The sequence below is a fragment of the Podarcis filfolensis genome (assembly GCF_964270895.1).
Source record: "Podarcis filfolensis genome assembly, chromosome: 9".
Taxonomy (NCBI): Eukaryota; Metazoa; Chordata; class Lepidosauria; order Squamata; family Lacertidae; genus Podarcis; species Podarcis filfolensis.
In genome coordinates, this window is record NC_139610.1 from 75338264 (window position 1) to 75359398 (window position 21135).

At 47.1% G+C, this 21135-nt stretch overlaps 1 protein-coding gene across 1 annotated transcript in view; it reads left to right on the forward strand.

Annotated features, from left to right (window-relative positions):
- The first annotated feature begins 879 nt into the window (after positions 1-879).
- The window catches only part of SIGLEC1 (sialic acid binding Ig like lectin 1), a 47778-nt gene continuing 27522 nt past the window's right edge, over positions 880-21135 (forward strand). The window contains exons 1-5 of the mRNA XM_083631579.1: positions 880-1161; positions 10463-10545; positions 11294-11653; positions 17711-18007; positions 20176-20439. Of these exons, the coding sequence (XP_083487705.1) occupies positions 10497-10545; positions 11294-11653; positions 17711-18007; positions 20176-20439 (970 nt within the window). The 5' untranslated portion in view covers positions 880-1161; positions 10463-10496. The remainder of the gene's footprint in view (positions 1162-10462; positions 10546-11293; positions 11654-17710; positions 18008-20175; positions 20440-21135) is intronic.

Consider the following 21135-nt stretch of genomic DNA (forward strand, 5'->3'; position numbering starts at 1 on the left):
TGGCGTAGCGTGGGTTGTCAGCACCCGGGGCAAGGCAAGTAATTTGCGCCCCCTAACCCGTGGATTTGCGCCCCCTAACCCATGGATTTGCCCTAACCCCAGATGTTGCGCCCGGTGCGGCCGGCCCCCCCTGCACCCCCCACGCTACGCCACTGTATTGGAAAATTAATATATGCTCTAACAAAAAACCACCAACAACAAAATGATGCTCTGCCGCTGCAGCACTTGAGAAACTGAGGCAATAGGTTTTATTTCTGCATTACACTGTTAAAGGAAGTTCAAAGTAGGACAAGGAGAAGAACCCAAGGAACATATGAACAACAAAAACCAGCAACAGAAATTGATTTCAATACACCGTAAGCCTAGGGACACAGGCCCAAGCTTGGGAATACTAGCTGAGTGGGCCAGCGGTGTGACTTGGTCTAAGCACCATATCTCTCAGCAGAATCTTCTGCAAAGCCATCAAGAGGATGGTGCTCTTGCCTTCATGTTTGCCTGCTTCCCATTTGGTGGGTCTCCCGTGGGAAACAAGATGACCCTTTGGCCTGATGCAGCTGCAGGGTCCTTCTTATCTGGTCAACGAAGCCCCCGTAGAAGGGAGGATTATGTTTAATCTGTAACTTAAGTACATCCCTAATTCTGTGTGTGTGACAGCAGCCAGCTGAGAGCAGCTTCTGTGGAATTGCATAAGCCCAAAACTCCTGGCTTCCTTGCAGTTCCTTCTGTTGTTCCTCCCAGGGTTTGACTTGAGAAGCTGTTTATCATTCTTGCAGCTCTCTGGATCCTTTCCAACTTGTCACCCACATCCATCTTGAACTGCAGTGCCCAGCACTGAACCCAGAAGGCTGTTCCCTGCTTCTTCTTCCTCCTCCTCCTCCTCCTCCTCCCTCCCTCCCAAGATGTCTCATCAGCACTGAACGATGAGCGTTTTAAGTGATTGGGCCCAGAATGAGAACAGCTGACACAATGGGGGACTTCCCAAAACGGGAGACAGATAAAGCTGTCCCAGACCAGAAGTTCTGCATTCTCCTGGACCGCTTTGTCCTTGAGGTCCAGCATCCAGTTTAGAAGCCCAGAAGCAGCATCGCTCCATTGTGTGTGGCAGAGAGTTCCAAAGGACCGCGGAGATCTGTTGCAGGAGGAGCTGCTCTCTGGGAAAAGGCAAGGCAGACCCATTTCAATCATGTTACTGGTTTCTGTTGTGCTTCTTTTGCAATTGGTAGCTGCCTTGAGCATTACTGATTATTTGAGAGTATGCAGAGTTGGAAAAGGTTTGGAAAAGGCTATGAAGCAGCTCCTCTACGAAGGAAGGTTGCAACATTTGGGACATTTTAGTTTAGAGTAAGAGGTTACATGATGGAAGTTTATAGAATTATGCATGGCGTAGAGAAAGTGGATTGGGAAAAGCTTTTCTCCGTCTCATAACACTTGTAGACATCCCGTGAAACTGAAGAGTGGAAGATTTGGGACAGATAACACAAGAACAGGGCCTTTTCTGCAGTGGCTCCCTGTTTGTGGAATGCTCTCCCCAGGGAAGTTCGCCTGGCACCTTCATTATGCACCTTTAGGTGCCAGGCAAAAGCATTCCTCAGGAACCAGGTCTTGGGCTGATTGACATCCAATGCCCCTTTAAAATGTGTTGGGGAAGGGGGAATTCTTGGGTTGTCTTTGTCTTTATTATGTTTTTTGTGTTTCTGCATTGTGATTTTGTGTTGTAAGCACCCAGTGGCGTAGCGTGGGTTGTCAGCACCCGGGGCAAGGCAAGTAATTTGCGCCCCCTAACCCGTGGATTTGCGCCCCGTAACCTGTGGATTTGCGCCCCCTAACCCTAACCCCCAGATGTTGCGCCCGGTGCGGCCGGCCCCCCCTGCACCCCCCACGCTACGCCACTGTAAGCACCTTCTCTGAGAGCTGTGGGTAAAGGGCAGTATACAAATCACCATCACCATCATCACAACAACTTATTCATGCAGCACAGAGTTGAATTATGGCACTTGCTCCCATACAGGGACGCCAACCCCATGGGGCTAAGGTCTCTACAACCCCCTCCCCCCAATATCTGCTGGGACAGGGCTAAGCCCCCCACCAATTTTTTTGAAATAGAAAATCTTTATTAATTTTCACATACACAAATATACATAACATATTATACAAAAGACGATACAAATGGGGAAAAAACAATAGAGTAAGAAAAGATAGAAAAACAAACATAAACAAATACAATATATCACACTTACATAACAAAGTAAAATAGTAACTTCCAATAATTCTCATTATACTACTTATATTATCTGTATTCCTTGCACAGATTCATATTATTTTATTTTGTATATAGATATATAAAATCCACTATTATATTTTAGAAAATTCTTGGTTATCAGTATCACTCTATTTCTGCAAGCATCTAATTGTCCGTATTGTACATTTTCAAGTATTCTTTAAATATTTCCCATTCCCTAAATACCTTTTGGTTTGACATCCCTCTAATTTTTCCAGTCGATTTTGCTAGTTGCAGGTATTCTGTCATAAGAATTTGCCACTCTGTGATCGTTGATAAGATTTCATTTTTTCCAATTTCTTGCCACTATTATTCTGGCACCACCCTTGGAGAGGCCTGGCAGGATATCGCCCTGGGTTGCGCTGCATTGGGAGACGTGACCTCACCCCCCTGCGCAATGTTGGGCTCAACTCAGCGCCTGTGCTCCCATAGGAGCCAGGGGCGGCCCCCAACTTGGATGGCTTTAAAAGAGGATTAGGCCAGGATGCCTATGCGCTGCCTCCATGGTTGGTGGTAGTGAATGCCAGTGGCTGGAAACACCAGGAGGAGAGAGTTGCTCTTGTGTTCGAATCCTGCTTGCAGGCTTTCCCCAGAATAGAATAGAATTTATTATTTACACCCCGCCCATCTGGCTGGGATTCCCCAGCCACTCTGGGCGGCTTCCAACAGAGTATTAAAACACCGTAATACATCAAACATTAAAAGCTTCCCTAAAGAGGGCTGCCTTCAGATGTCTCCTAAAAGTCTGGTAGTTGTTGTTCTCTTTGACATCTGGTGGGAGAGCGTTCCACAGGACGGGTGCCACCACCAAGAAGGCCCTCTGCCTGGTTCCCTGTAACTTGGCCTCTCGCAGTGATGGAACCGCCAGAAGGCCCTCGGAGCTGGACCTCAGTGTCCGGGCTGAATGATGGGGGTGGAGATGCTCCTTCAGGTCTACTGGGCCAAGACTGTTTAGGGTTTTCAAGGTCAGCACCAAAACTTTGAATTGTGCTTGGAAACATACTGAGAGCCAATGTAGGTATTTCAGGACTGGTGTTATGTGGTCTCGGAGGTCCCTCCCAGTCACCAGTCTGGCTGCCGCTTCTGGATTAGTTGCAGTTTCCGGGTCACCTTCAAAGGTAGCCCCATGTAGAGCGCATTGCAGTAGTCCAAGCAGGAGATAACTAGAGCATGCACCACTCTGGCGAGACAGTCTGCGGGCAGGGAGGGTCTCATCCTGCGTACCAGATGGAGCTGGTAGACAGCTGCCCTGGACACAGAATTGACCTGAGCCTCCATGGACAGCTGTGAGTCCAAAATGACTCCCAGGCTGCGCACCTGGTCCTTCAGGGGCACAGTTACCCTATACAGGACCAAGGAGCCCCCCACCTGCCCCCCGTCCCCCCAAAACACTTCTTCTGTCTTGTCAGGATTCAAGCTCAATCTGTTAGCCGCCATCCATCCTCCAACTGCCTCCAGGCACTCACACAGGACCTTCACCGCCTTCACTGGTTCTGATTTGAAAGAGAGGTAGAGCTGGGTGTTAATGCTGCGAGCCCCTGCATCTTGTGCTCAGGCTCCCAGGCTGCACACCTCTCCCTCCCTCCCCCCCCCTCTCTCTCTCTCACACACACAGAGAGAGCCATGTCAATCTACTCAGCTCAATCAAAGCTTGGTATGTTCCATCGGACGCTATAAAATTCCCAAGTGGAAATGGAAAAACATTTTAAAGCTTGAATGATAGATAAGCAAGAAGGACTTGATCCCATATCACCCACATCCCATTTTCCTCCCACGAGATCACAAAGCAGCCTTTTGGACTCGCTAAAGTAGGATGGGCTGAGAGAGAGTGCAGCAAGGCCGCTTCGTGCTTCAAAACAAAGCTGGGAGACTCATGAAGGTCTCCTTCTGGTCCACGTCCAACACTTTCCACTTCTATACTTCCGAAGGGGGGAGGAAATCCAGACACACAGAGAGAAACCAGTTTTCAGTGTTCTGGATTAGGGTAGCTGGGGAGAAGTTATTGTTCCACACCACCCCTCCCTGGCAGCAAGCACTATTTTTCATTTTTAAAATACAGTATTAGAGAGCTTGTATTCTTTAGTGGTTAAAGGGTCAGGCTAGGACCTGGGAGATAAGGGTTCAAATCTCCACTCAACCACAAAGCTCACTGCATGGCCAGGGATCAGACAGAGTTTCTTGGCCTAACTCACCTCACAGGGTTGTTGTGATGATAAAAATGGGATGGGAAGGGGAGAGAACCATGAATGTGACCTTGAACTCCTTGTAGGAAAAGTGTGATATATTCTGCCAACAGAGATTTAGCAGGCACCTTCTGTTTTAACACTGAAACGCCTGCTGATTTATTTTTTTTCTATTCCGACAGCCAATTAAGAATACATCTTTCCATAATGGTTAACTGAGGTCTGTTTTTAACATGTGTGTGTGTGTGTGTGTGTGTGTGTGTGTGTGTGTGTGTGTGTTTTACTGTATGGTTTTATGCATTTCTGTTGTAAGCCACTTTGATTTAAAAAAATGAAATAGCTACTTTTAAATAAATATGTAATAAACACATGTCAGAATAAATAAATCCATTTGAACAACATCAAAAACTCTCCTGAGATGTGAACCCTGCTTTCCCAGTGTAGGGCTTCAGCAATTGCCTTCCAGCGTCAATCCTTTTAGGACCAGAGATAGACTTCTGCAAGGAAAAGGCACTTTTGTGTGTGTGTCTGTGTGTGCACAGATGTTAATGGCCATTGGCTGTTGATTGCTCAAAGGAAACTGAAGCCATTGATCCGGATTTTGGATTTCAGAGCCCATCAGAGACAGCCCCACTCTGCATGCCTTGGTTAGGCCCTGTTGCGGTGAGCAGAGGAACTTGGGCTCAGAGGTCAGATGGGTGAGGCTGATGAGAAGAAACGAAACTCATTTGGAAGCTGCTGCCAAGAGCTGAGTTCAAGAAACAGGCGGGACGTTTCAAACGGGAGACGGAGAGCAACACTCTGCTTCCTCTTCTCCCTGATAGATGTCCCCAGTGCTATTTTTCTAGAAAAAGAGGTGCTGGAACTCACCACGAATGCCTCCCTTGTTCTCTTATAATTGCAATGGCACCCACCTGAGAGGTCCAGCAAGCTCCAGCTGAAAAAACGCCCTGGTCCACTTGCTATCTGGAGGTCTGAGTGGGATGCTCAGGCAAATTCCCAGATGTCGCTGGGTTTTGATAGACCTTCCCAGCCCGTAGTGCATCACTGAAACCGTAACAGGAGGAGGAATAGTTTTGCACTTCTGCGAGTCAGGCCCAGGTCAAACGTTATTCATTAGTTTTTAATATGCCACGGTGGGAGCCAACAGAGCTATGTGGCAACAGTTGGAATCCTAGAATTGTAGTGTTGGACTAGAGTCATCTAGTCGAAACCACTGCCTAGATACGATATGATACGATAATCTTTATTGTCATTGTCCCATACAGAACAACGAAATTGAAAAATCTGCATAAGACATTCAAAAACCAACAAGCCTGCTACCCCAGCCATCCCAACCTGGTTAGCCCCCTAAAAACTCTGATACCCCATTTGTTGTTGTTGTTGTTTAGTCGTTTAGTCGTGTCCGACTCTTCGTGACCCCATGGACCAGAGCACGCCAGGCACTCCTGTCTTCCACTGCCTCCTGCAGTTTGGTCAGACTCATGTTTGTAGCTTCGAGAACAGTGTCCAACCATCTTGTCCTCTGTCGTCCCCTTCTCCTTGTGCCCTCCATCTTTCCCAACATCAGGGTCTTTTCCAGGGAGTCTTCTCTTCTCATGAGGTGGCCAAAGTCTTGGAGCCTCAGCTTCACGATCTGTCCTTCCAGTGAGCACTCAGGGCTGATTTCCTTAAGAATGGATAGGTTTGATCTTCTTGCAGTCCATGGGACTCTCAAGAGTCTCCTCCAGCACCATAATTCAAAAGCATCAATTCTTCGACGATCAGCCTTCTTGATGGTCCAGCTCTCACTTCCATACATCACTACTGGGAAAACCATAGCTTTTACTATACGGACCTTTGTTGGCAAGGTGATGTCTCTACTTTTTAAGATGCTGTCTAGGTTGATCATTGCTTTCCTCCCAAGAAGCAGGCGTCTCTTAATTTCGTGGCTGCTGTCACCATCTGCAGTGATCATGGAGCCCAAGAAAGTAAAATCTCTCACTGCCTCCATTTCTTCTCCTTCTATTTGCCAGGAGGTGATGGGACCAGTAGCCATGATCTTCGTTTTTTTGATGTTGAGCTTCAGACCATATTTTGCGCTCTCCTCTTTTACCCTCAATAAAAGGTTCTTTAATTCCTCCTCACTTTCTGCCATCAAGGTTGTGTCATCTGCATATCTGAGGTTGTTGATATTTCTTCCAGCAATCTTAATTCCGGCTAGGGATTCATCCAGCCCAGCCTTTCGCATGATGAATTCTGCATATAAGTTAAATAACCAGGGAGACAATATACAGCCTTGTCGTACCCCTTTCCCAATTTTGAACCAATCAGTTGTTCCATATCCAGTTCTAACTGTAGCTTCTTGTCCCACATAGAGATTTCTCAGGAGACAGATGAGGTGATCAGGCACTCCCATTTCTTTAAGAACTTGCCATAGTTTGCTGTGGTCGACACAGTCAAAGGCTTTTGCATAGTCAATGAAGCAGAAGTAGATGTCTTTCTGGAACTCTCTGGCTTTCTCCATAATCCAGCGCATGTTTGCAATTTGGTCTCTGGTTCCTCTGCCTCTTCTAAATCCAGCTTGCACTTCTGGGAGTTCTCGGTCCACATACTGCTTGAGCCTTCCTTGTAGAATTTTAAGCATAACCTTGCTAGCGTGTGAAATGAGTGCAATTGTGCGGTAGTTGGAGCATTCTTTAGCACTGCCCTTCTTTGGGATTGGGATGTAGACTGATCTTCTCCAATCCTCTGGCCACTGCTGAGTTTTCCAAACTTGCTGGCATATTGAGTGTAGCACCTTAACAGCATCATCTTTTAAAATTTTAAATAGTTCAGCTGGAATACCATCACTTCCACTGGCCTTGTTATTTGCAGTGCTTTCTAAGGCCCATTTGACTTCACTCTCCAGGATGTCTGGCTCAAGGTCAGCAACCCCACTACCTACGGTGTACGAGGCATCCATTTCTTTCTGGTATAATTCCTCTGTGTATTCTTGCCACCTCTTCTTGATGTCTTCTGCTTCTGTTAGGTCCTTACCACTTTTGTCCTTTATTATGGCAATCTTTGAATGAAATGTTCCTTTCATATCTCCAATTTTCTTGAACAGATCTCTGGTTCTTCCCATTCTGTTGTTTTCCTCTATTTCTTTGCATTGCTCGTTTAAGAAGGCCTTCTTATCTCTCCTTGCTATTTTTTGGAAATCTGCATTCAATTTCCTGTATCTTTCTCTATCTCCCTCGCATTTTGCTTGCCTTCTCTCCCCCGCTATTTGTAAGGCCTCATTGGACAACCACTTTGCTTTCTTGCATTTCCTTTTCATTGGGATGGTTTTCGTTGCTGCCTCCTGTATAATGTTGCGAGCCTCCATCCATAGTTCTTCAGGCACTCTGTCTAGCAAATCTAAATCCTTAAACCTGTTCCTCACTTCCACTGTGTATTCATAAGGGATTTGATTTAGATTGTATCTTACCGGCCCAGTGGTTTTTCCTACTTTCTTCAGTTTAAGCTTGAATTTTGCTATAAGAAGCTGATGATCCGAGCCACAGTCAGCTCCAGGTCTTGTTTTTGCTGACTGTATTGAGCTTCTCCATCTTTGGCTGCAGAGAATATAATCAATCTGATTTCGATGCTGCCCATCTGGTGATGTCCACGTGTAGAGTCGTCTCTTGTGTTGTTGGAAAAGCGTGTTTGTGATGACCAGCTTGTTCTCTTGACAGAACTCTATTAGCCTTTGCCCTGCTTCATTTTGCTCTCCAAGGCCAAACTTGCCCGTTGTTCCTTTTATCTCTTGATTCCCTACTTTAGCATTCCAATCCCCTATAATGAGAAGAACATCCTTCTTTGGTGTCGCTTCTATAAGGTGTTGTAAGTCTTCATAGAATTGGTCAATTTCAGTTTCTTCAGCACCAGTAGTTGGTGCATAAACTTGGATTACTGTTATGTTAAAAGGTCTGCCTTGGATTCGTATCGAGATCATTCTATCATTTTTGAGATTGCATCCCAGTACTGCTTTCGCCACTCTTTTGTTGACTATGAGGGCCGCTCCATTTCTTTTCCGGGTTTCTTGCCCACAGTAGTAGATATGATGGTCATCCGAACTGAATTCGCCCATTCCTGTCCATTTTAGTTCACTGATGCCCAGGATGTCAATATTTATTCTTGCCATCTCATTTTTGACCACATCCAACTTACCCAGGTTCATGGTTCTTACATTCCAGGTTCCTATGCAATATTTTTCTTTACAGCATTGGACTTTCCTTTCGCTTCCAGGCATATCCGCAACTGAACGTCCTTTCGGCTTTAGCCCAGCCGCTTCATCAGCTCTGGATCTACTTGTACTTGTCCTCCGCTCTTCCCCAGTAGCATGTTGGACGCCTTCCGACCTGAGGGGCTCATCTTCCAGCGTCATAACTTTTATATGCCTGTTGTCTTTGTCCATGGAGTTTTCTTGGCAGGGATACTGGAGTGGCTTGCCGGTTCCTCCTCCAGGTGGATCACGTTTGGTCAAAACTCTCCACTATGACCTGTTCATCTTGGGTGCCCTGCTCGGCATAGTTCATAGCTTCTCTGAGTTCTTCAAGCCCCTTCGCCACGGCAAGGCAGTGATCCATGAAGGCGCTGATACCCCATAATTAAATACAATATATTCCCATAGAGACTCCTTACACTGCGTTTAAAACCAAAATCGCATTTGGATAGAAACTGTTTCTCAGGCAGCTAGTCCTAGTCTTTATAACCCTGGACCTTCTTCCAGAAGGCAGAAGCTGAAAGAGATCATTTCTTGGGTGCGCACTGTTGTTGCTTAGTCGTTTAGTCGTGTCTGACTCTTTGTGACCCCCTGGACCAGAGCATGCCAGGCACTCCTGTCTTCCACTGCCTCCCGCATTTTGGTCAAACTCATGTTCGTAGCTTTGAGAACACTGTCCCACCATCTCGTCCTCCGTCGTCCCCTTCTCCTTGTGCCCTCCATCTTTCCCAACATCAGGGTCTTTTCCAGGGAGTCTTCTCTTCTCATGAGGTGGCCAAAGGATTGAAGCCTCAGCTTCAGGATCTGTCCTTCCAGTGAGCACTCAGGGCTGATTTCCTTCAGAATGGATTAGTTTGATCTTCTTGCAGTCCATGGGACTTTCAAGAGTCTCCTCTAGCACCAGAATACTGCCATGCGCTCTCCGTTGGGCTACCTTTGAAGGTGACCCGGAAACTACAGCTAATCCAGAATGCGGCAGTTGGACAGGTGACTGGGAGTGGCCGCCGAGACCACATAGCACCTGTCTTGAAAGACCTACACTGGCTCCCAGTACGTTTCCGAGCACAATTCAAAGTGTTGGCGCCGACCTTGAAAGCCCTAAACAGCCTCGGTCCAGTATACCTGAAGGAGCGTCTCCACCCCCCATCATTCTGCCCAGACACTGAGATCCAGCGCTGAGGGCCTTCTGGCGGTTCCCTTGCTGTGAGAAGCCAAGTTAAAAGGAACCAGGCAGAGGGCCTTCTCGGTAGTGGCACCCGCCCTGTGGAACGCCCTCCCACCCGATGTCAAAGAGAAAAACAACTACCAGACTTTTAGAAGACATCTGAAGGCAGCCCTGTTTAGGGAAGCTTTTAATGTTTAATAGACTAATGTATTTTAATATTTTGTTGGAAGCCGCCCAGAGTGGCCGGGAAAACCCAGCCAGATGGGTGGGGTATAAATAATAAATAATAAATTATTATTATTATTATTCAGCACATTGAGAGACCGCATAGCTCAGAGATCGAGCACATGCATTGCACAAAGAAGGTCCCAGGTTCAGCGTTTGGCGTCTCCCCCTGAAACAGGGACAGGGAACCTGAAGGCTTCGAGATGCTCATAGACCCCAGCTCCCATCAGCCCCAATTGCAGGGAATGATGGGAGTTGTAGTTCAACAGCATCTGGTGGGCCACAGGCATTCCACATTCCGTGGCCCATTTGGTCAAAGGTGTGCTCATCTTTTGGGGAGGTCTTGAATCTAACTCTGAACTTTGCTTTGCTTTCCCCTCCAGGAATTTGCCCTTGAATCAGCCGCTCCCACCGGCTATGCCTTTGCCCTTTTTCCTTTTTGCATTCTCCAGTTATGTTGCCCAAGGTATGTTTGCTAAATACTAAACCTGATTGCTGAAATGTAGCCTTATTAGACTTTACCGATTGGTAGGGTGAGCGTTGCTCCCAGAACAGGGAGGAAGGAGTCAAATGACACCGAGGTTGGTTCAGAGAAAGAGTTTATTCTGCTCTCCAGATAGCAGAAGGCACTTGCGTGGTCAGTTCACAGCAAGTCCAAAGAAATGAGAGATTTCATGCAGTATATATATCCTCCAGGCACCCTCTCCCCCCTTCCACAGGAATCCAGCCACGTAAGCTTATACACGTAAGTTGACATCACAGATGTTCCTGCTCGTGTACTCTTAACCATAAAAGGGTGTTCCTGTTCCTGTATTCCTTATCTTGGGGTAAGAAGGTCACCAATTCTAAGAGTCCTCCTGGCGCCATTCCCGGGGGGCTGACAAGGTCTGTGCGTCACTGTGGTCAGGAAGTAAGATAAGACCCAGACGTGCCATCCCTGCTCCCCTGGAACTGGCAAGGCCATCCATTGCCGTCACAGACTGATAAAGGAGAGGGCTTTGAGCACTTGTTTATACAGCTGGCTTTCTGTTTATACATTGACTTAAGAGCTCAAGTTAATGCATTTTAGAAATGCTCCCTTGGAGGAGGAAAAATGAGGATTTTGGGTCCCGTTTCAGACTGACTGCACAGAACCCATTCCTTCCCCCTTCAGTAACAAGTCCTTTCAGGGCAAAAGTTGAGATATAAATAAATAATAATAATTCCTATTGCAGCCTTTGGTTCCTGGGCTGTCACGACCCCCGAACATTTGTGGAGCGTCAAAGACTCCTGTGTCGTCATCCCGTGCACCTTCAGCTACCCCAGCGACGTCGCTGTCCCAAATGGCATCACGGGCATTTGGTACAAAGAAAACACAGGGCAGAAGGCTTTGGTTTACCACTCAGCAACTCCTGGTAGCGTTGAGGGTCGGTTTCAAGGACGCACAGAACTGCTGGGAGACCCCCTCCAGCGCAATTGCACCTTGCTTCTGAGGGGTGTGACCACCGCAGATGCCGGCAAGTACACCTTCCGGTTCGAAATCAGCGACCGGAACCGCTGGTCCGATCAAAAGGGGGTTGATTTAACCGTCACCGGTAAGTAACCAGACACTCCCTGCTCACAAAAGTCTGCTTTGTGATGCATCCCAATCTCTCGACTGTTTTTGCTAAGCCTACCCGTCCTCAGGGCTTAAGCCAGTCTTCTTCAGCCTGCTGCCTTCCAGATGTTCTGGACTACAACTCCCATCAGCCAGGGAGCTGGAGTGCAAAACATCTGGAGGGCAAAGCCTGGCTTAAAAGAACTGAATGTTGCTGTTTAGTCGTTTAGTCGTGTCCGCCTCTTCGTGACCCCCTGGACAGAGCACACCAGGCACTCCTGTCTTCCACTGCCTCCCGCAGTTTGGTCAAACTCATGCTGGTAGCTTCGAGAACACTGTCCCACCATCTCATCCTCTGTCGTCCCCTTCTCCTTGTGCCCTCCATCTTTCCCAACATCAGGGTCTTTTCCAGGGAGTCTTCACTTCTCATGAGGTGGCCAAAGTATTGGAGCCTCAACTTCACAATCTGTCCGTCCAGTGAGCACTCAGGGCTGATTTCCTTCAGAATGGAGAGGTTTGATCTTCTTGCAGTCCATGGGACTCTCAAGAGTCTCCTCCAGCACCAGAATTCAAAAGCATCAATTCTTCGGCGATCAGCCTTCTTTATGGTCCAGCTTTCACTTCCACACATCACTACTGGGAAAACCATAGCGTTAACTATACGGACCTTTGTTGGCAAGGTGATGTCTCTGCTTTTTAAGATGCTGTCTAGGTTTGTCATTGCTTTTCTCCCAAGAAGCAGGCATCTTTTAATTTTGTGGCTGCTGTCACCATCTGCAGTGATCATGGAGCCCAAGAAAGTAAAATCTCTCACTGCCTCCATTTCTTCCCCTTCTATTTGCCAGGAGGTGATGGGATCAGTGGCCATGATCTTCGTTTTTTTGATGTTGAGCTTCAGACCATATTTTGCGCTCTCCTCTTTCACCCTCATTAAAAGGTTCTTTAACTTTAAACAACTGAATAGAAGCTACTAAATTAGGAAAGGCTGCGCACCACTGTATCAAGCTGGAAAAACCCCTCTGCTGTTTAACCAAGCCATTTATAGAATCATAGAGACATCTAGTCCAACAAACTGCAATGCAGGAATATGTGGTTTGCCCTTACGGGGATCAAACCCATGACCTTGGCTTTATCAGCACCACGCTCTAACCAACTGAGCCACCTGCAGGCCATTATCATCAGGGATTTCTGATGGAGTGAAGGCTGTTCGCTGATTGTGGTTGGCTGAGCTGCTCTGAGGTCACAGAGAGGCAGGGCAGGCAGAAGGACCTGGCTGTGATTGGCCGGACTGCTTTGACCTAATGCACAGTTGGCCAAAAAATTTTCCAACATGAGGGTCGTATTGATGGTCAGGGCCACCTGCCAGGAATGGACACAGCCAATATATCTGTGTGTGAGTGTGTACACCCACACTGCATGCAGCACACATGTGAGACGCACACAGATACACTCGCCACTAGGGATGGCAACAAACCTTCCCAAAAGTGAACAAAAGAGCAAGCCTGGCTCATTGCAGAGGGTTGCATTAGATGACCTCAGGATTCCTTCCAACTCTACAATTCTATAAGCACAGTCTGATCACAAGTGGGGAGAGATCTGTTGTGCTCAGATCCTGCTGCCAGGCTTCCCATGGAAATCTGGGTGGCCTCTGTGACTAGGTGGGCCGTTGGCCTGACCCTGCTGCAGGTCTCTTCCTGTGGGGATGTTGTGGGTAACTGGAGAGGATATATTGATTAATATTATCCTTCCTAACTCACGTTAGGGATGCGGATGGCGCTGTGGGTTAAACCACAGAGCCTAGGACTTGCCAATCAGAAGGTCGGCGGTTCGAATCCCCACGACGGGGTGAGCTCCCGTTGCTCGGTCCCTGCTCCTGCCAACCTAGCAGTTCGAAAGCACATCAAAGTGCAAGTAGATAAATAGGTACCACTCTGGTGGGAAGGTAAACGGCGTTTCTGTGCGCTGCTCTGGTTCGCCAGAAGCAGCTTGGTCATGCTGGCCACATGACCCGGAAGCTGTCTGCGGACAAATGTCGGCTCCCTCAGCCAATAAAGCGAGATGAGCGCCGCAACCCCAGAGTCGGTCACAACCGGACCCAATGGTCAGGGGTCCCGTTAGCAAGTTTCTTCACTTAGCAGAGTGCATTTCCCTATTACTCAGCAGGAAGCTGGTTGCAGACTCGTTAGAGAAACAATAAGCAATTCAAACTGGCTTGCCCAGACTGAAATACAGTGGTACCTCTAGTTACGAATTTAATTCGTTCCAGAAGTCCGTTCTTAAGCCAAAGCGTTCTTAAACCAAGGCGTGCTTTCCCATAGCAGCGGGGGACTCAATTTACAAATGGAACACACTCAACAGGAAGCGAAACATGTTCTGCTTCCAAGGCAAAGTTCACAAACCAAAACACCTACTTCCGGGTTTGCAGCGTTCTTAATCCAAGTTGTTCATAAACTAAGCTGTTCTTAAACCAAGGTACCACTGTACTGGGGACGATACAATACGATACGATATCTTTATTGTCATTGTCCCACAAAGAACAATGAAATTGAAAAATCTACATAAGACATACAAAAACCCCTAAAAACTCTGAACCCCCATTTTAAAATACAATTATCACTCTATCTTACACCTCCCAGTACTAAATACAACTCTGAATGGCACGATGCAAAGCCAGAAACCACTAGCAGATCCCCAAGTAGCTTCCTGACTAAAGATGTAAGATTTAACAGAAATACAGGGTTACCTCTGGTTACAAACTTAATTCATTCCGGAGGTCCGTTCTTAAGCTGAAACCATTCTTATCTTGAGGTGCGCTTTCACTAATGGGGCCTCTGGCGCGCGATTTCCATTTGCATCCTGGGGCAAAGTTCACAAAGAGGAGCAGCTGCTTCCGGGTTAGAGGAGCTCGTAACCTGAAGTGTTCGTAACCAGAGGTACCACTGTATGTTCTATTGTTCCTGATAAGACCCCTTTGATCCCTCCTAAAAGAATAAAGACACAACAGTCTTATTCATAAGTAACAAAAATAAGTTTTACTCGCGATCAGGTGATCCCTGAAGGCAGGCTTTAGGCTTAAAGTTACAAATACTGTATGTACAAACAGGTTTACCCCATATAGGTGATAACCAGGTGAAGCAGGAAGCAAGCAGGATGAAAAAGAAGGAAGAGAGAGGGAGGTGGCTACGTGACTTGGCTTTTTACCAGGTCTGGAAAGGTCACGCCCACCTACTAGTCACATGCAAAAGGGAGGATGCTCCTGCCAGGTGTAACAGGAAGTTCAACTGGCTGGACCAACGTTCCCCTGCATGTTCACTCTAGGCAAACAGGAAATGTACTTGACTGCTCCAGAGGATTACATCCCACACTTCCGACATGTTTATGTTCAATCGTCTGTTTAGAATGGAAGGGAGGTTGGGTGTCCAGACACGGCAGTTAAAGAAACGTGGACATTGTTGAGGAGGGTCGTAGGAGAGGCTGAGCAGGAAAATGAAACAGTCCATTGCACGTTGTGGATTTTTGATGGCAGTGTGATGCCTTTCATGGGCACCAGAGGAAGTGCAGGCAGGCAGCCTGGCGCCCACGGGCACTATGTTGGCTACCCCTGATCTAGTGGTGCTTCTTATCTCCCTACCCATTCAGACCATCCCTTTCTTTTCTTTCTTTCTTTCTTTCTTTCTTTCTTTCTTTCTTTCTTTCTTTCTTTCTTTTTTGTTTGTTTTATTAAAGATTTTCTTGATATACAGAAGTATGTGTAATGTCTCTCGTATTTTATCCATGTAACATTTTTACAAATCAGTTTCATTTGTTGAGACATTAGGAAGAAAAGGGATGGAGTGGGGGAAGATGGGTGGGGTCAGGTGGCGATGTTCCTACTTTCAGCAGCCAGAAACACCATAACCAGACACTGGAGAGACCTGTCAGGAGTAAGCATGGACCAATGGTACCAAATAGTATGGGAAACAGCCCTACTAGAAAAATAAGCTGAATAATAAACTGAATAATAAACTGAATAAACTGAAACTGACATAGGGACAAACAGAAGACACCTTCACCCCGGTATGGCTCCCCTTTATCACATACACAGCCCAACAAGACAACAACAAAAATCCACCAACAGCATACAAATCAAGATGGCTAACCTGATCCAAAACACCCACCCACCCCACTCACACATGAAAACAAAGACCACCACAGCCAACCACAAACAAACAACCACACCCTAGGCCAACTCCAACCTCTCTCACCACTAGAGGAACACAAGTGAACAGCAGAGAACCTGCACGAGCAACGCTGACACCAAACCCTACATACATTAAGCAAAACAGACCATCCCTTTCTATTCCCTTTTGTTTAACCAGGTTGGGGTGTCTCCTTCCAGCTGATTCTCTTCCCATCATCAGCTTCCCCTCAGTGATAACCATTCACCGAGTTTATGCACAAATTTGTCCTCCCAGCCCAGTGTACACCCAGAACACACGCGCTCTGCTTGGTTCCTCATTCCTATCTTTAGCCCAGGCATTTCTCAGGCTGTTCCTCCAAAAAAAAAAAAAAAACTTGAGAGCAGCTAATTAAAGCTGAAATCTGAAACTTAAGCATATTTGCAATGGAAAGCCTGTGTCCCATATTCAAAAACAGAGGATATAAGAGCTGAGCTGAGCTGAGCTTCTGCTTGTGCATTTCTAACTGCTTTTAGCCTGTGATGTCTTCCTTAGGTCACCTTCCAAACAACCTGTTTACAAACACTCCAAGGGACAATCCTGGATTTACGGAAGCCGTCCTGGTTTCTGATTTGATCCCAGAATGTCCCGCTTTTCCTTTGTTGTTGTTGTTTAGTCGTTTAGTCGTGTCCGACTCTTCGTGACCCCCTGGACCAGAGCACACCAGGCCCTCCTGTCTTCCACTGCCTCCCGCAGTTTGGTCAAACTCATGCTGGTAGCTTCGAGAACACTGTCCCACCATCTCATCCTCCGTCGTCCCCTTCTCCTTGTGCCCTCCATCTTTCCCAACTTCTTTCCCAAGGGTCTTTTCCAGGGACTCTTCTCTTCCCATGAGGTGGCCAAAGTCTTTGAGCCTCAGCTTCACGATCTGTCCTTCCAGTGAGCACTCAGAGCTGATTTCCTTCAGAATGGAGATGTTTGTTCTTCTTGCAGTCCATAGGACTCTCAAGAGTCTCCTCCAGCACCAGAATTCAAAAGCATCAATTCTTCGGCGATCAGCCTTCTTTATGGTCCAGCTCTCACTTCCATACATCACTACTGGGAAAACCATAGCGTTAACTATACGGACCATTGTTGGCATGCTTTTTCTTAGGATGCCCCTATTTTTATCAGAAAAGTGTTGGAGGGTATGGATTTACCCTCCAAGCCAAGGAGATAAGTAACTGTACAACCTTTAGAAGACATCTGAAGGCAGCCCTATATAGGGAAGTTTTTTTATTTTATTTTTTAATGTTTTTATATACATTGGAAGCCACCCAGAGTGCTGGGGCAACATTCTGATGATGATGGTGATCATCACCTCCACCAACACCATGGAACAGAATGTCCCTATTTTCAAATTTATTGGATATTCACCCTGATTGGCTGGAACCAGATTGGCTGGTTAGACAAAGTTGGCTATTTAATGAGCAGCCTTTCTGATCTGCGGGGAGGTTAGCCCATATTGTGTCAAGCAAAAGTTATCCTGCTCTTTCCAGTTCATTTCCCAGTCGCTTTCCTTTATGCAAAATGCCAAATCAGGTTTAATAGCGCAACCTGAATTTTCTGGTATGTAATTTATCCCACCTGAAAATCACGCCCATATGTCCCCCCCCCCATGTGTCCCTCTTCCCGTCTTTTTTTACCTACAACTAATCAAGTGACAATTAATCAGTCATCTATATCTGTGTGAATATGGAATTGTTGGTTCGTTTGTGTTTTATGGTGTATTTTATGTTCTTATTTTGTATTTTTATGTTGTGAACTGTCCTGTGATCTTCAGACGAGCAAAGAGCTGATCCTTCCTAACTCAGAAGATTCTGCTCAGCTAAGCCCATCCTTTTGCCTTTTCTCGTTAGACTCGGTCAACATTCCCACCATTGCCTCCCCGGACGACCTACGAGAAGCGATGGAGGTGTCCTTCAGCTGCTCCAGCCCCTACACCTGTCCCTATGACAGCATCTCCATGAGATGGCTTGGCTACGAAACGACAACCTCGCTTGTGTCCAAGACACTGCAGCTGGACACGGTGGCATCACTCAGGAAGCAAACTCTGTCCACATCTTTGACCTGGAAGGACCACAACCGGGAACTGAGCTGCGAGGTGTCTGTTGGGGAGCAGGTGGCCACGGGAAGAATCACACTCAACGTGAAACGTGAGTTTATCCGTGTGAGGAGGATGGAGCGGCCAGGAGGGGTAGTTATCAGCGACAACAAATAAATTACTTCTACAGTGGTACCTCTGGATGCGAACGGGATCTGTTCCAGAGCCCTGTTCGTATCCTGAAGTGAATGCAACCTGCGTCTGCGTGGATTGCGATTCACCGCTTCTGTGCATGCGCGTGACGTCATTTTGAGCGTCTGTGTATGCACGAGCGGCGAAACCCAGAAGTAACGCGTTCTGTTACTTCCAGGTCACCGCAGAGTGCAACCCGAAAACGCTCAACCTGAAGCAACTTCAACCCGAGGTATGACTGTGCAGTGGTATCTTGGGTTACATAAGCTTCAGGTAACAGACTCCGCTAACCCAGAAATGGTACCTTGGGTTGAGAACTTTGCTTCAGGATGAGAACAGAAATCGTGAACCGGTGGCGCAGTGGCAGCAGGAGGCCCCATTAGCTAAAGTGGTGCTTCAGGTTAAGAACAGTTTCAGGTTAAGAACAGACCTCCAGAACGAATTAAGTACTTAACCTGAGGTACCACTGTACGTCTAAGTCCTGTGTAGAAAGTTGGGACAGAATGGTTGTTGTTATTGTTGTTAATAAGTGAGTTAGGGGCTTCCCCTGCATGCGAAGACAGGCTCTGGCGAACGGAGCAGACGAGACCATGAGTGGCTCCAACAGGCAAGAATTCGGTTCTGGACATGTTGTAGAGAGGGAAGTGAGGGGCAGATGAGGCTTCTCAACCGGGGAAGGTAGCCCCTCTAGGAGAAGGGAACTCTGATCTTAAACCTCAGCTGACTTGAGGGACATCTTTGGGAAAAGAAAAGGCTCAGGAGGAAACCCTACACAAATCTGGAGTGGAGTCCCTAAGGCGGTTGGATGGCGTCTTGTACTCCTCCATCCAGCAACTCCTGCAGCCAAGCTGGTGCCAAACGTCTTGCTCTGTTTTCCTTTGGACCCCATCAGCGAGGCGAGGGGGGGTCTTGTCATCTGGGCAGCCCAGAACCTCCAGACACACTGCCCAGGCTTGCTCCCCAGAGAAGTTACTTGAGTGCCGCTAACACAGCGGTTTGACTTCACCGCTGGAGGCATACTCGGTTGTCTCTTGAGACAGGTGGGTGCCAGCAGCAATCATTTATGCTCTGCCTTTCTAGTCCAGGTAGCTTTCAAAGAAATTTAATGAATAATAAGTATGTGTTTGTGGGAGCGGAGTCCTTGGGTTTCTTGCGTTTTGTGTTCTCATTTTGCATTGTTATGCTGTAACATGCCCTGTGATCTTCCAAGGAATGGCAGTATTTAAATTTAATTACAGTGGACGCTTGGGTTGATATTTGGCCCTGCTGCGCATGTGCAAAGCGTGATTTAGTGTTTCTGCACATGCACGGCTGCCAAAACCCAGAAGTAACCTGTTCTAGTACTTCTGGGTTTCGGCAGTCTGCAACTCGAAAAAACACAACCTGAAGCATCTGTAACCAGAGGTATGACTGTACAGTGGTACCTCGGGTTACAAACACCTCTGTAACTTTGGGTTACAGACTCCGCTAACCTGGAAGTAGTACCTGGGGTCAAGAACTTTACCTCAGGATGAGAACAGAAATCGTGCTACGATGGCGTGGCGGCAGCAGGAGGCCCCATTAGCTAAAGTGGTACCTCAGGTTAAGAACTGTTTCAGGTTAAGAACGGACCTCCAGAACGAATTAAGTTCATAACCAGAAGTACCATTGTAATTAATAATAATAATACAGCACCCTAATAATGAAAAGACAGTGATGGCTGCCAACCTAGATGGCTTTAAAAGAGGATTAGGCAAGTTCATGGAGAAGAAGACTTGATGGCTACTAGCCTAGATGGCTATGCACTGCCTCCACACTTGAAGGCTGCAATGTTTCTGAATCCTAGTTCTCGGAAGCCACAGGAGGGGAAAATGTTGCTCTTGTGTTCGAATCCTGCTCTGCTGGGTTTCCCAGAAGAGGCATGTGGTCAGCCACTGTGAGAACACGTTGCTGGACTAGATATTCTGTTGGCCTGACCTTCTTACCTTCTTATGAAAAGACAGCCTTCATTTCCCTATGATGGATTCAGCGCTCAAGAAAATGGATGTTGCGCTCAGCGAGCCACTGCCATTCCTGTTCTTTGTCTCAAAGTCTTCCACTTGCTCATAGATCCCCCCAAAGGCGTAAAAGTGTCGCTCAATCCCTCCTCCAAGAACATCCGAGTGGGCGATGAGGCATCCCTGACATGCACTGTGGACAGCAGCAACCCCGAAGTCACTGCCTACAGGTGGTTCAAAGATGGCGTCTCCTGCGGAAGCGAGCCGCTTAAAGCCATCAGCAGTGCTGCCCGTGAAGATTATGGCTTGTACCACTGTGAGGCAGAAAACTCTATGGGCACTGGCGTGGCAGAAGGGGTAACCCTCTATGTTTTCTGTGAGTACCAAGGAGAGGGACTTTGGTGTACGTATCTGTGTACATATTTATTCATTTCTGAGCCAGTTACATGCATCTTCATTTAAAGCAAAGGATTGTGGGAAATGTAGTTTACCCCTTAAAGAGCTACGTTTCCCAGAATCTCTTAACAAGGATTCTTTGCTTTAAGTGGTGCAGGTGTGATCTAAAACCAGGAGATTAAGCAGATGGCATGTGTGGGGGAAGGTAAGTGGGCTCCATCCCATATGGACTCTGCTTTCAATTGTCAAGCTGTTGCTTCTGCTTAATCTCTTGCTTATGTCTGAAATTATTTTGGGAGTTTTGAATGGTACCCATGCAAATGGAGAACTGCCCTGTGGCTAAAGAGAAATAATCTGAATCTTACAAATCATTACAAATGTGCTACAAGGTTTAAGTAGAATCTGCTACGCCAGCCTGTCGATGTTTCAGATTACAACTTCCATCAGCCTCAGCCAGCATGGCCACTGGGCTGGGATGATGGGAATTTGAGTCCCACAACATCTGGAGAACAGCAGGATGGGTAACTGTGCCCCTGAAAGACCAGGTGCGCAGCCTGGGGGTCATTCTGGACTCACAGCTGTCCATTGAGGCACAGAAGGAGTGATGGGAGGGGTCCTCTCCTGCTACTTAGACTCCCCCCAGGCAGACTGGGCTTGGAGGTACAGATAGGTAGCC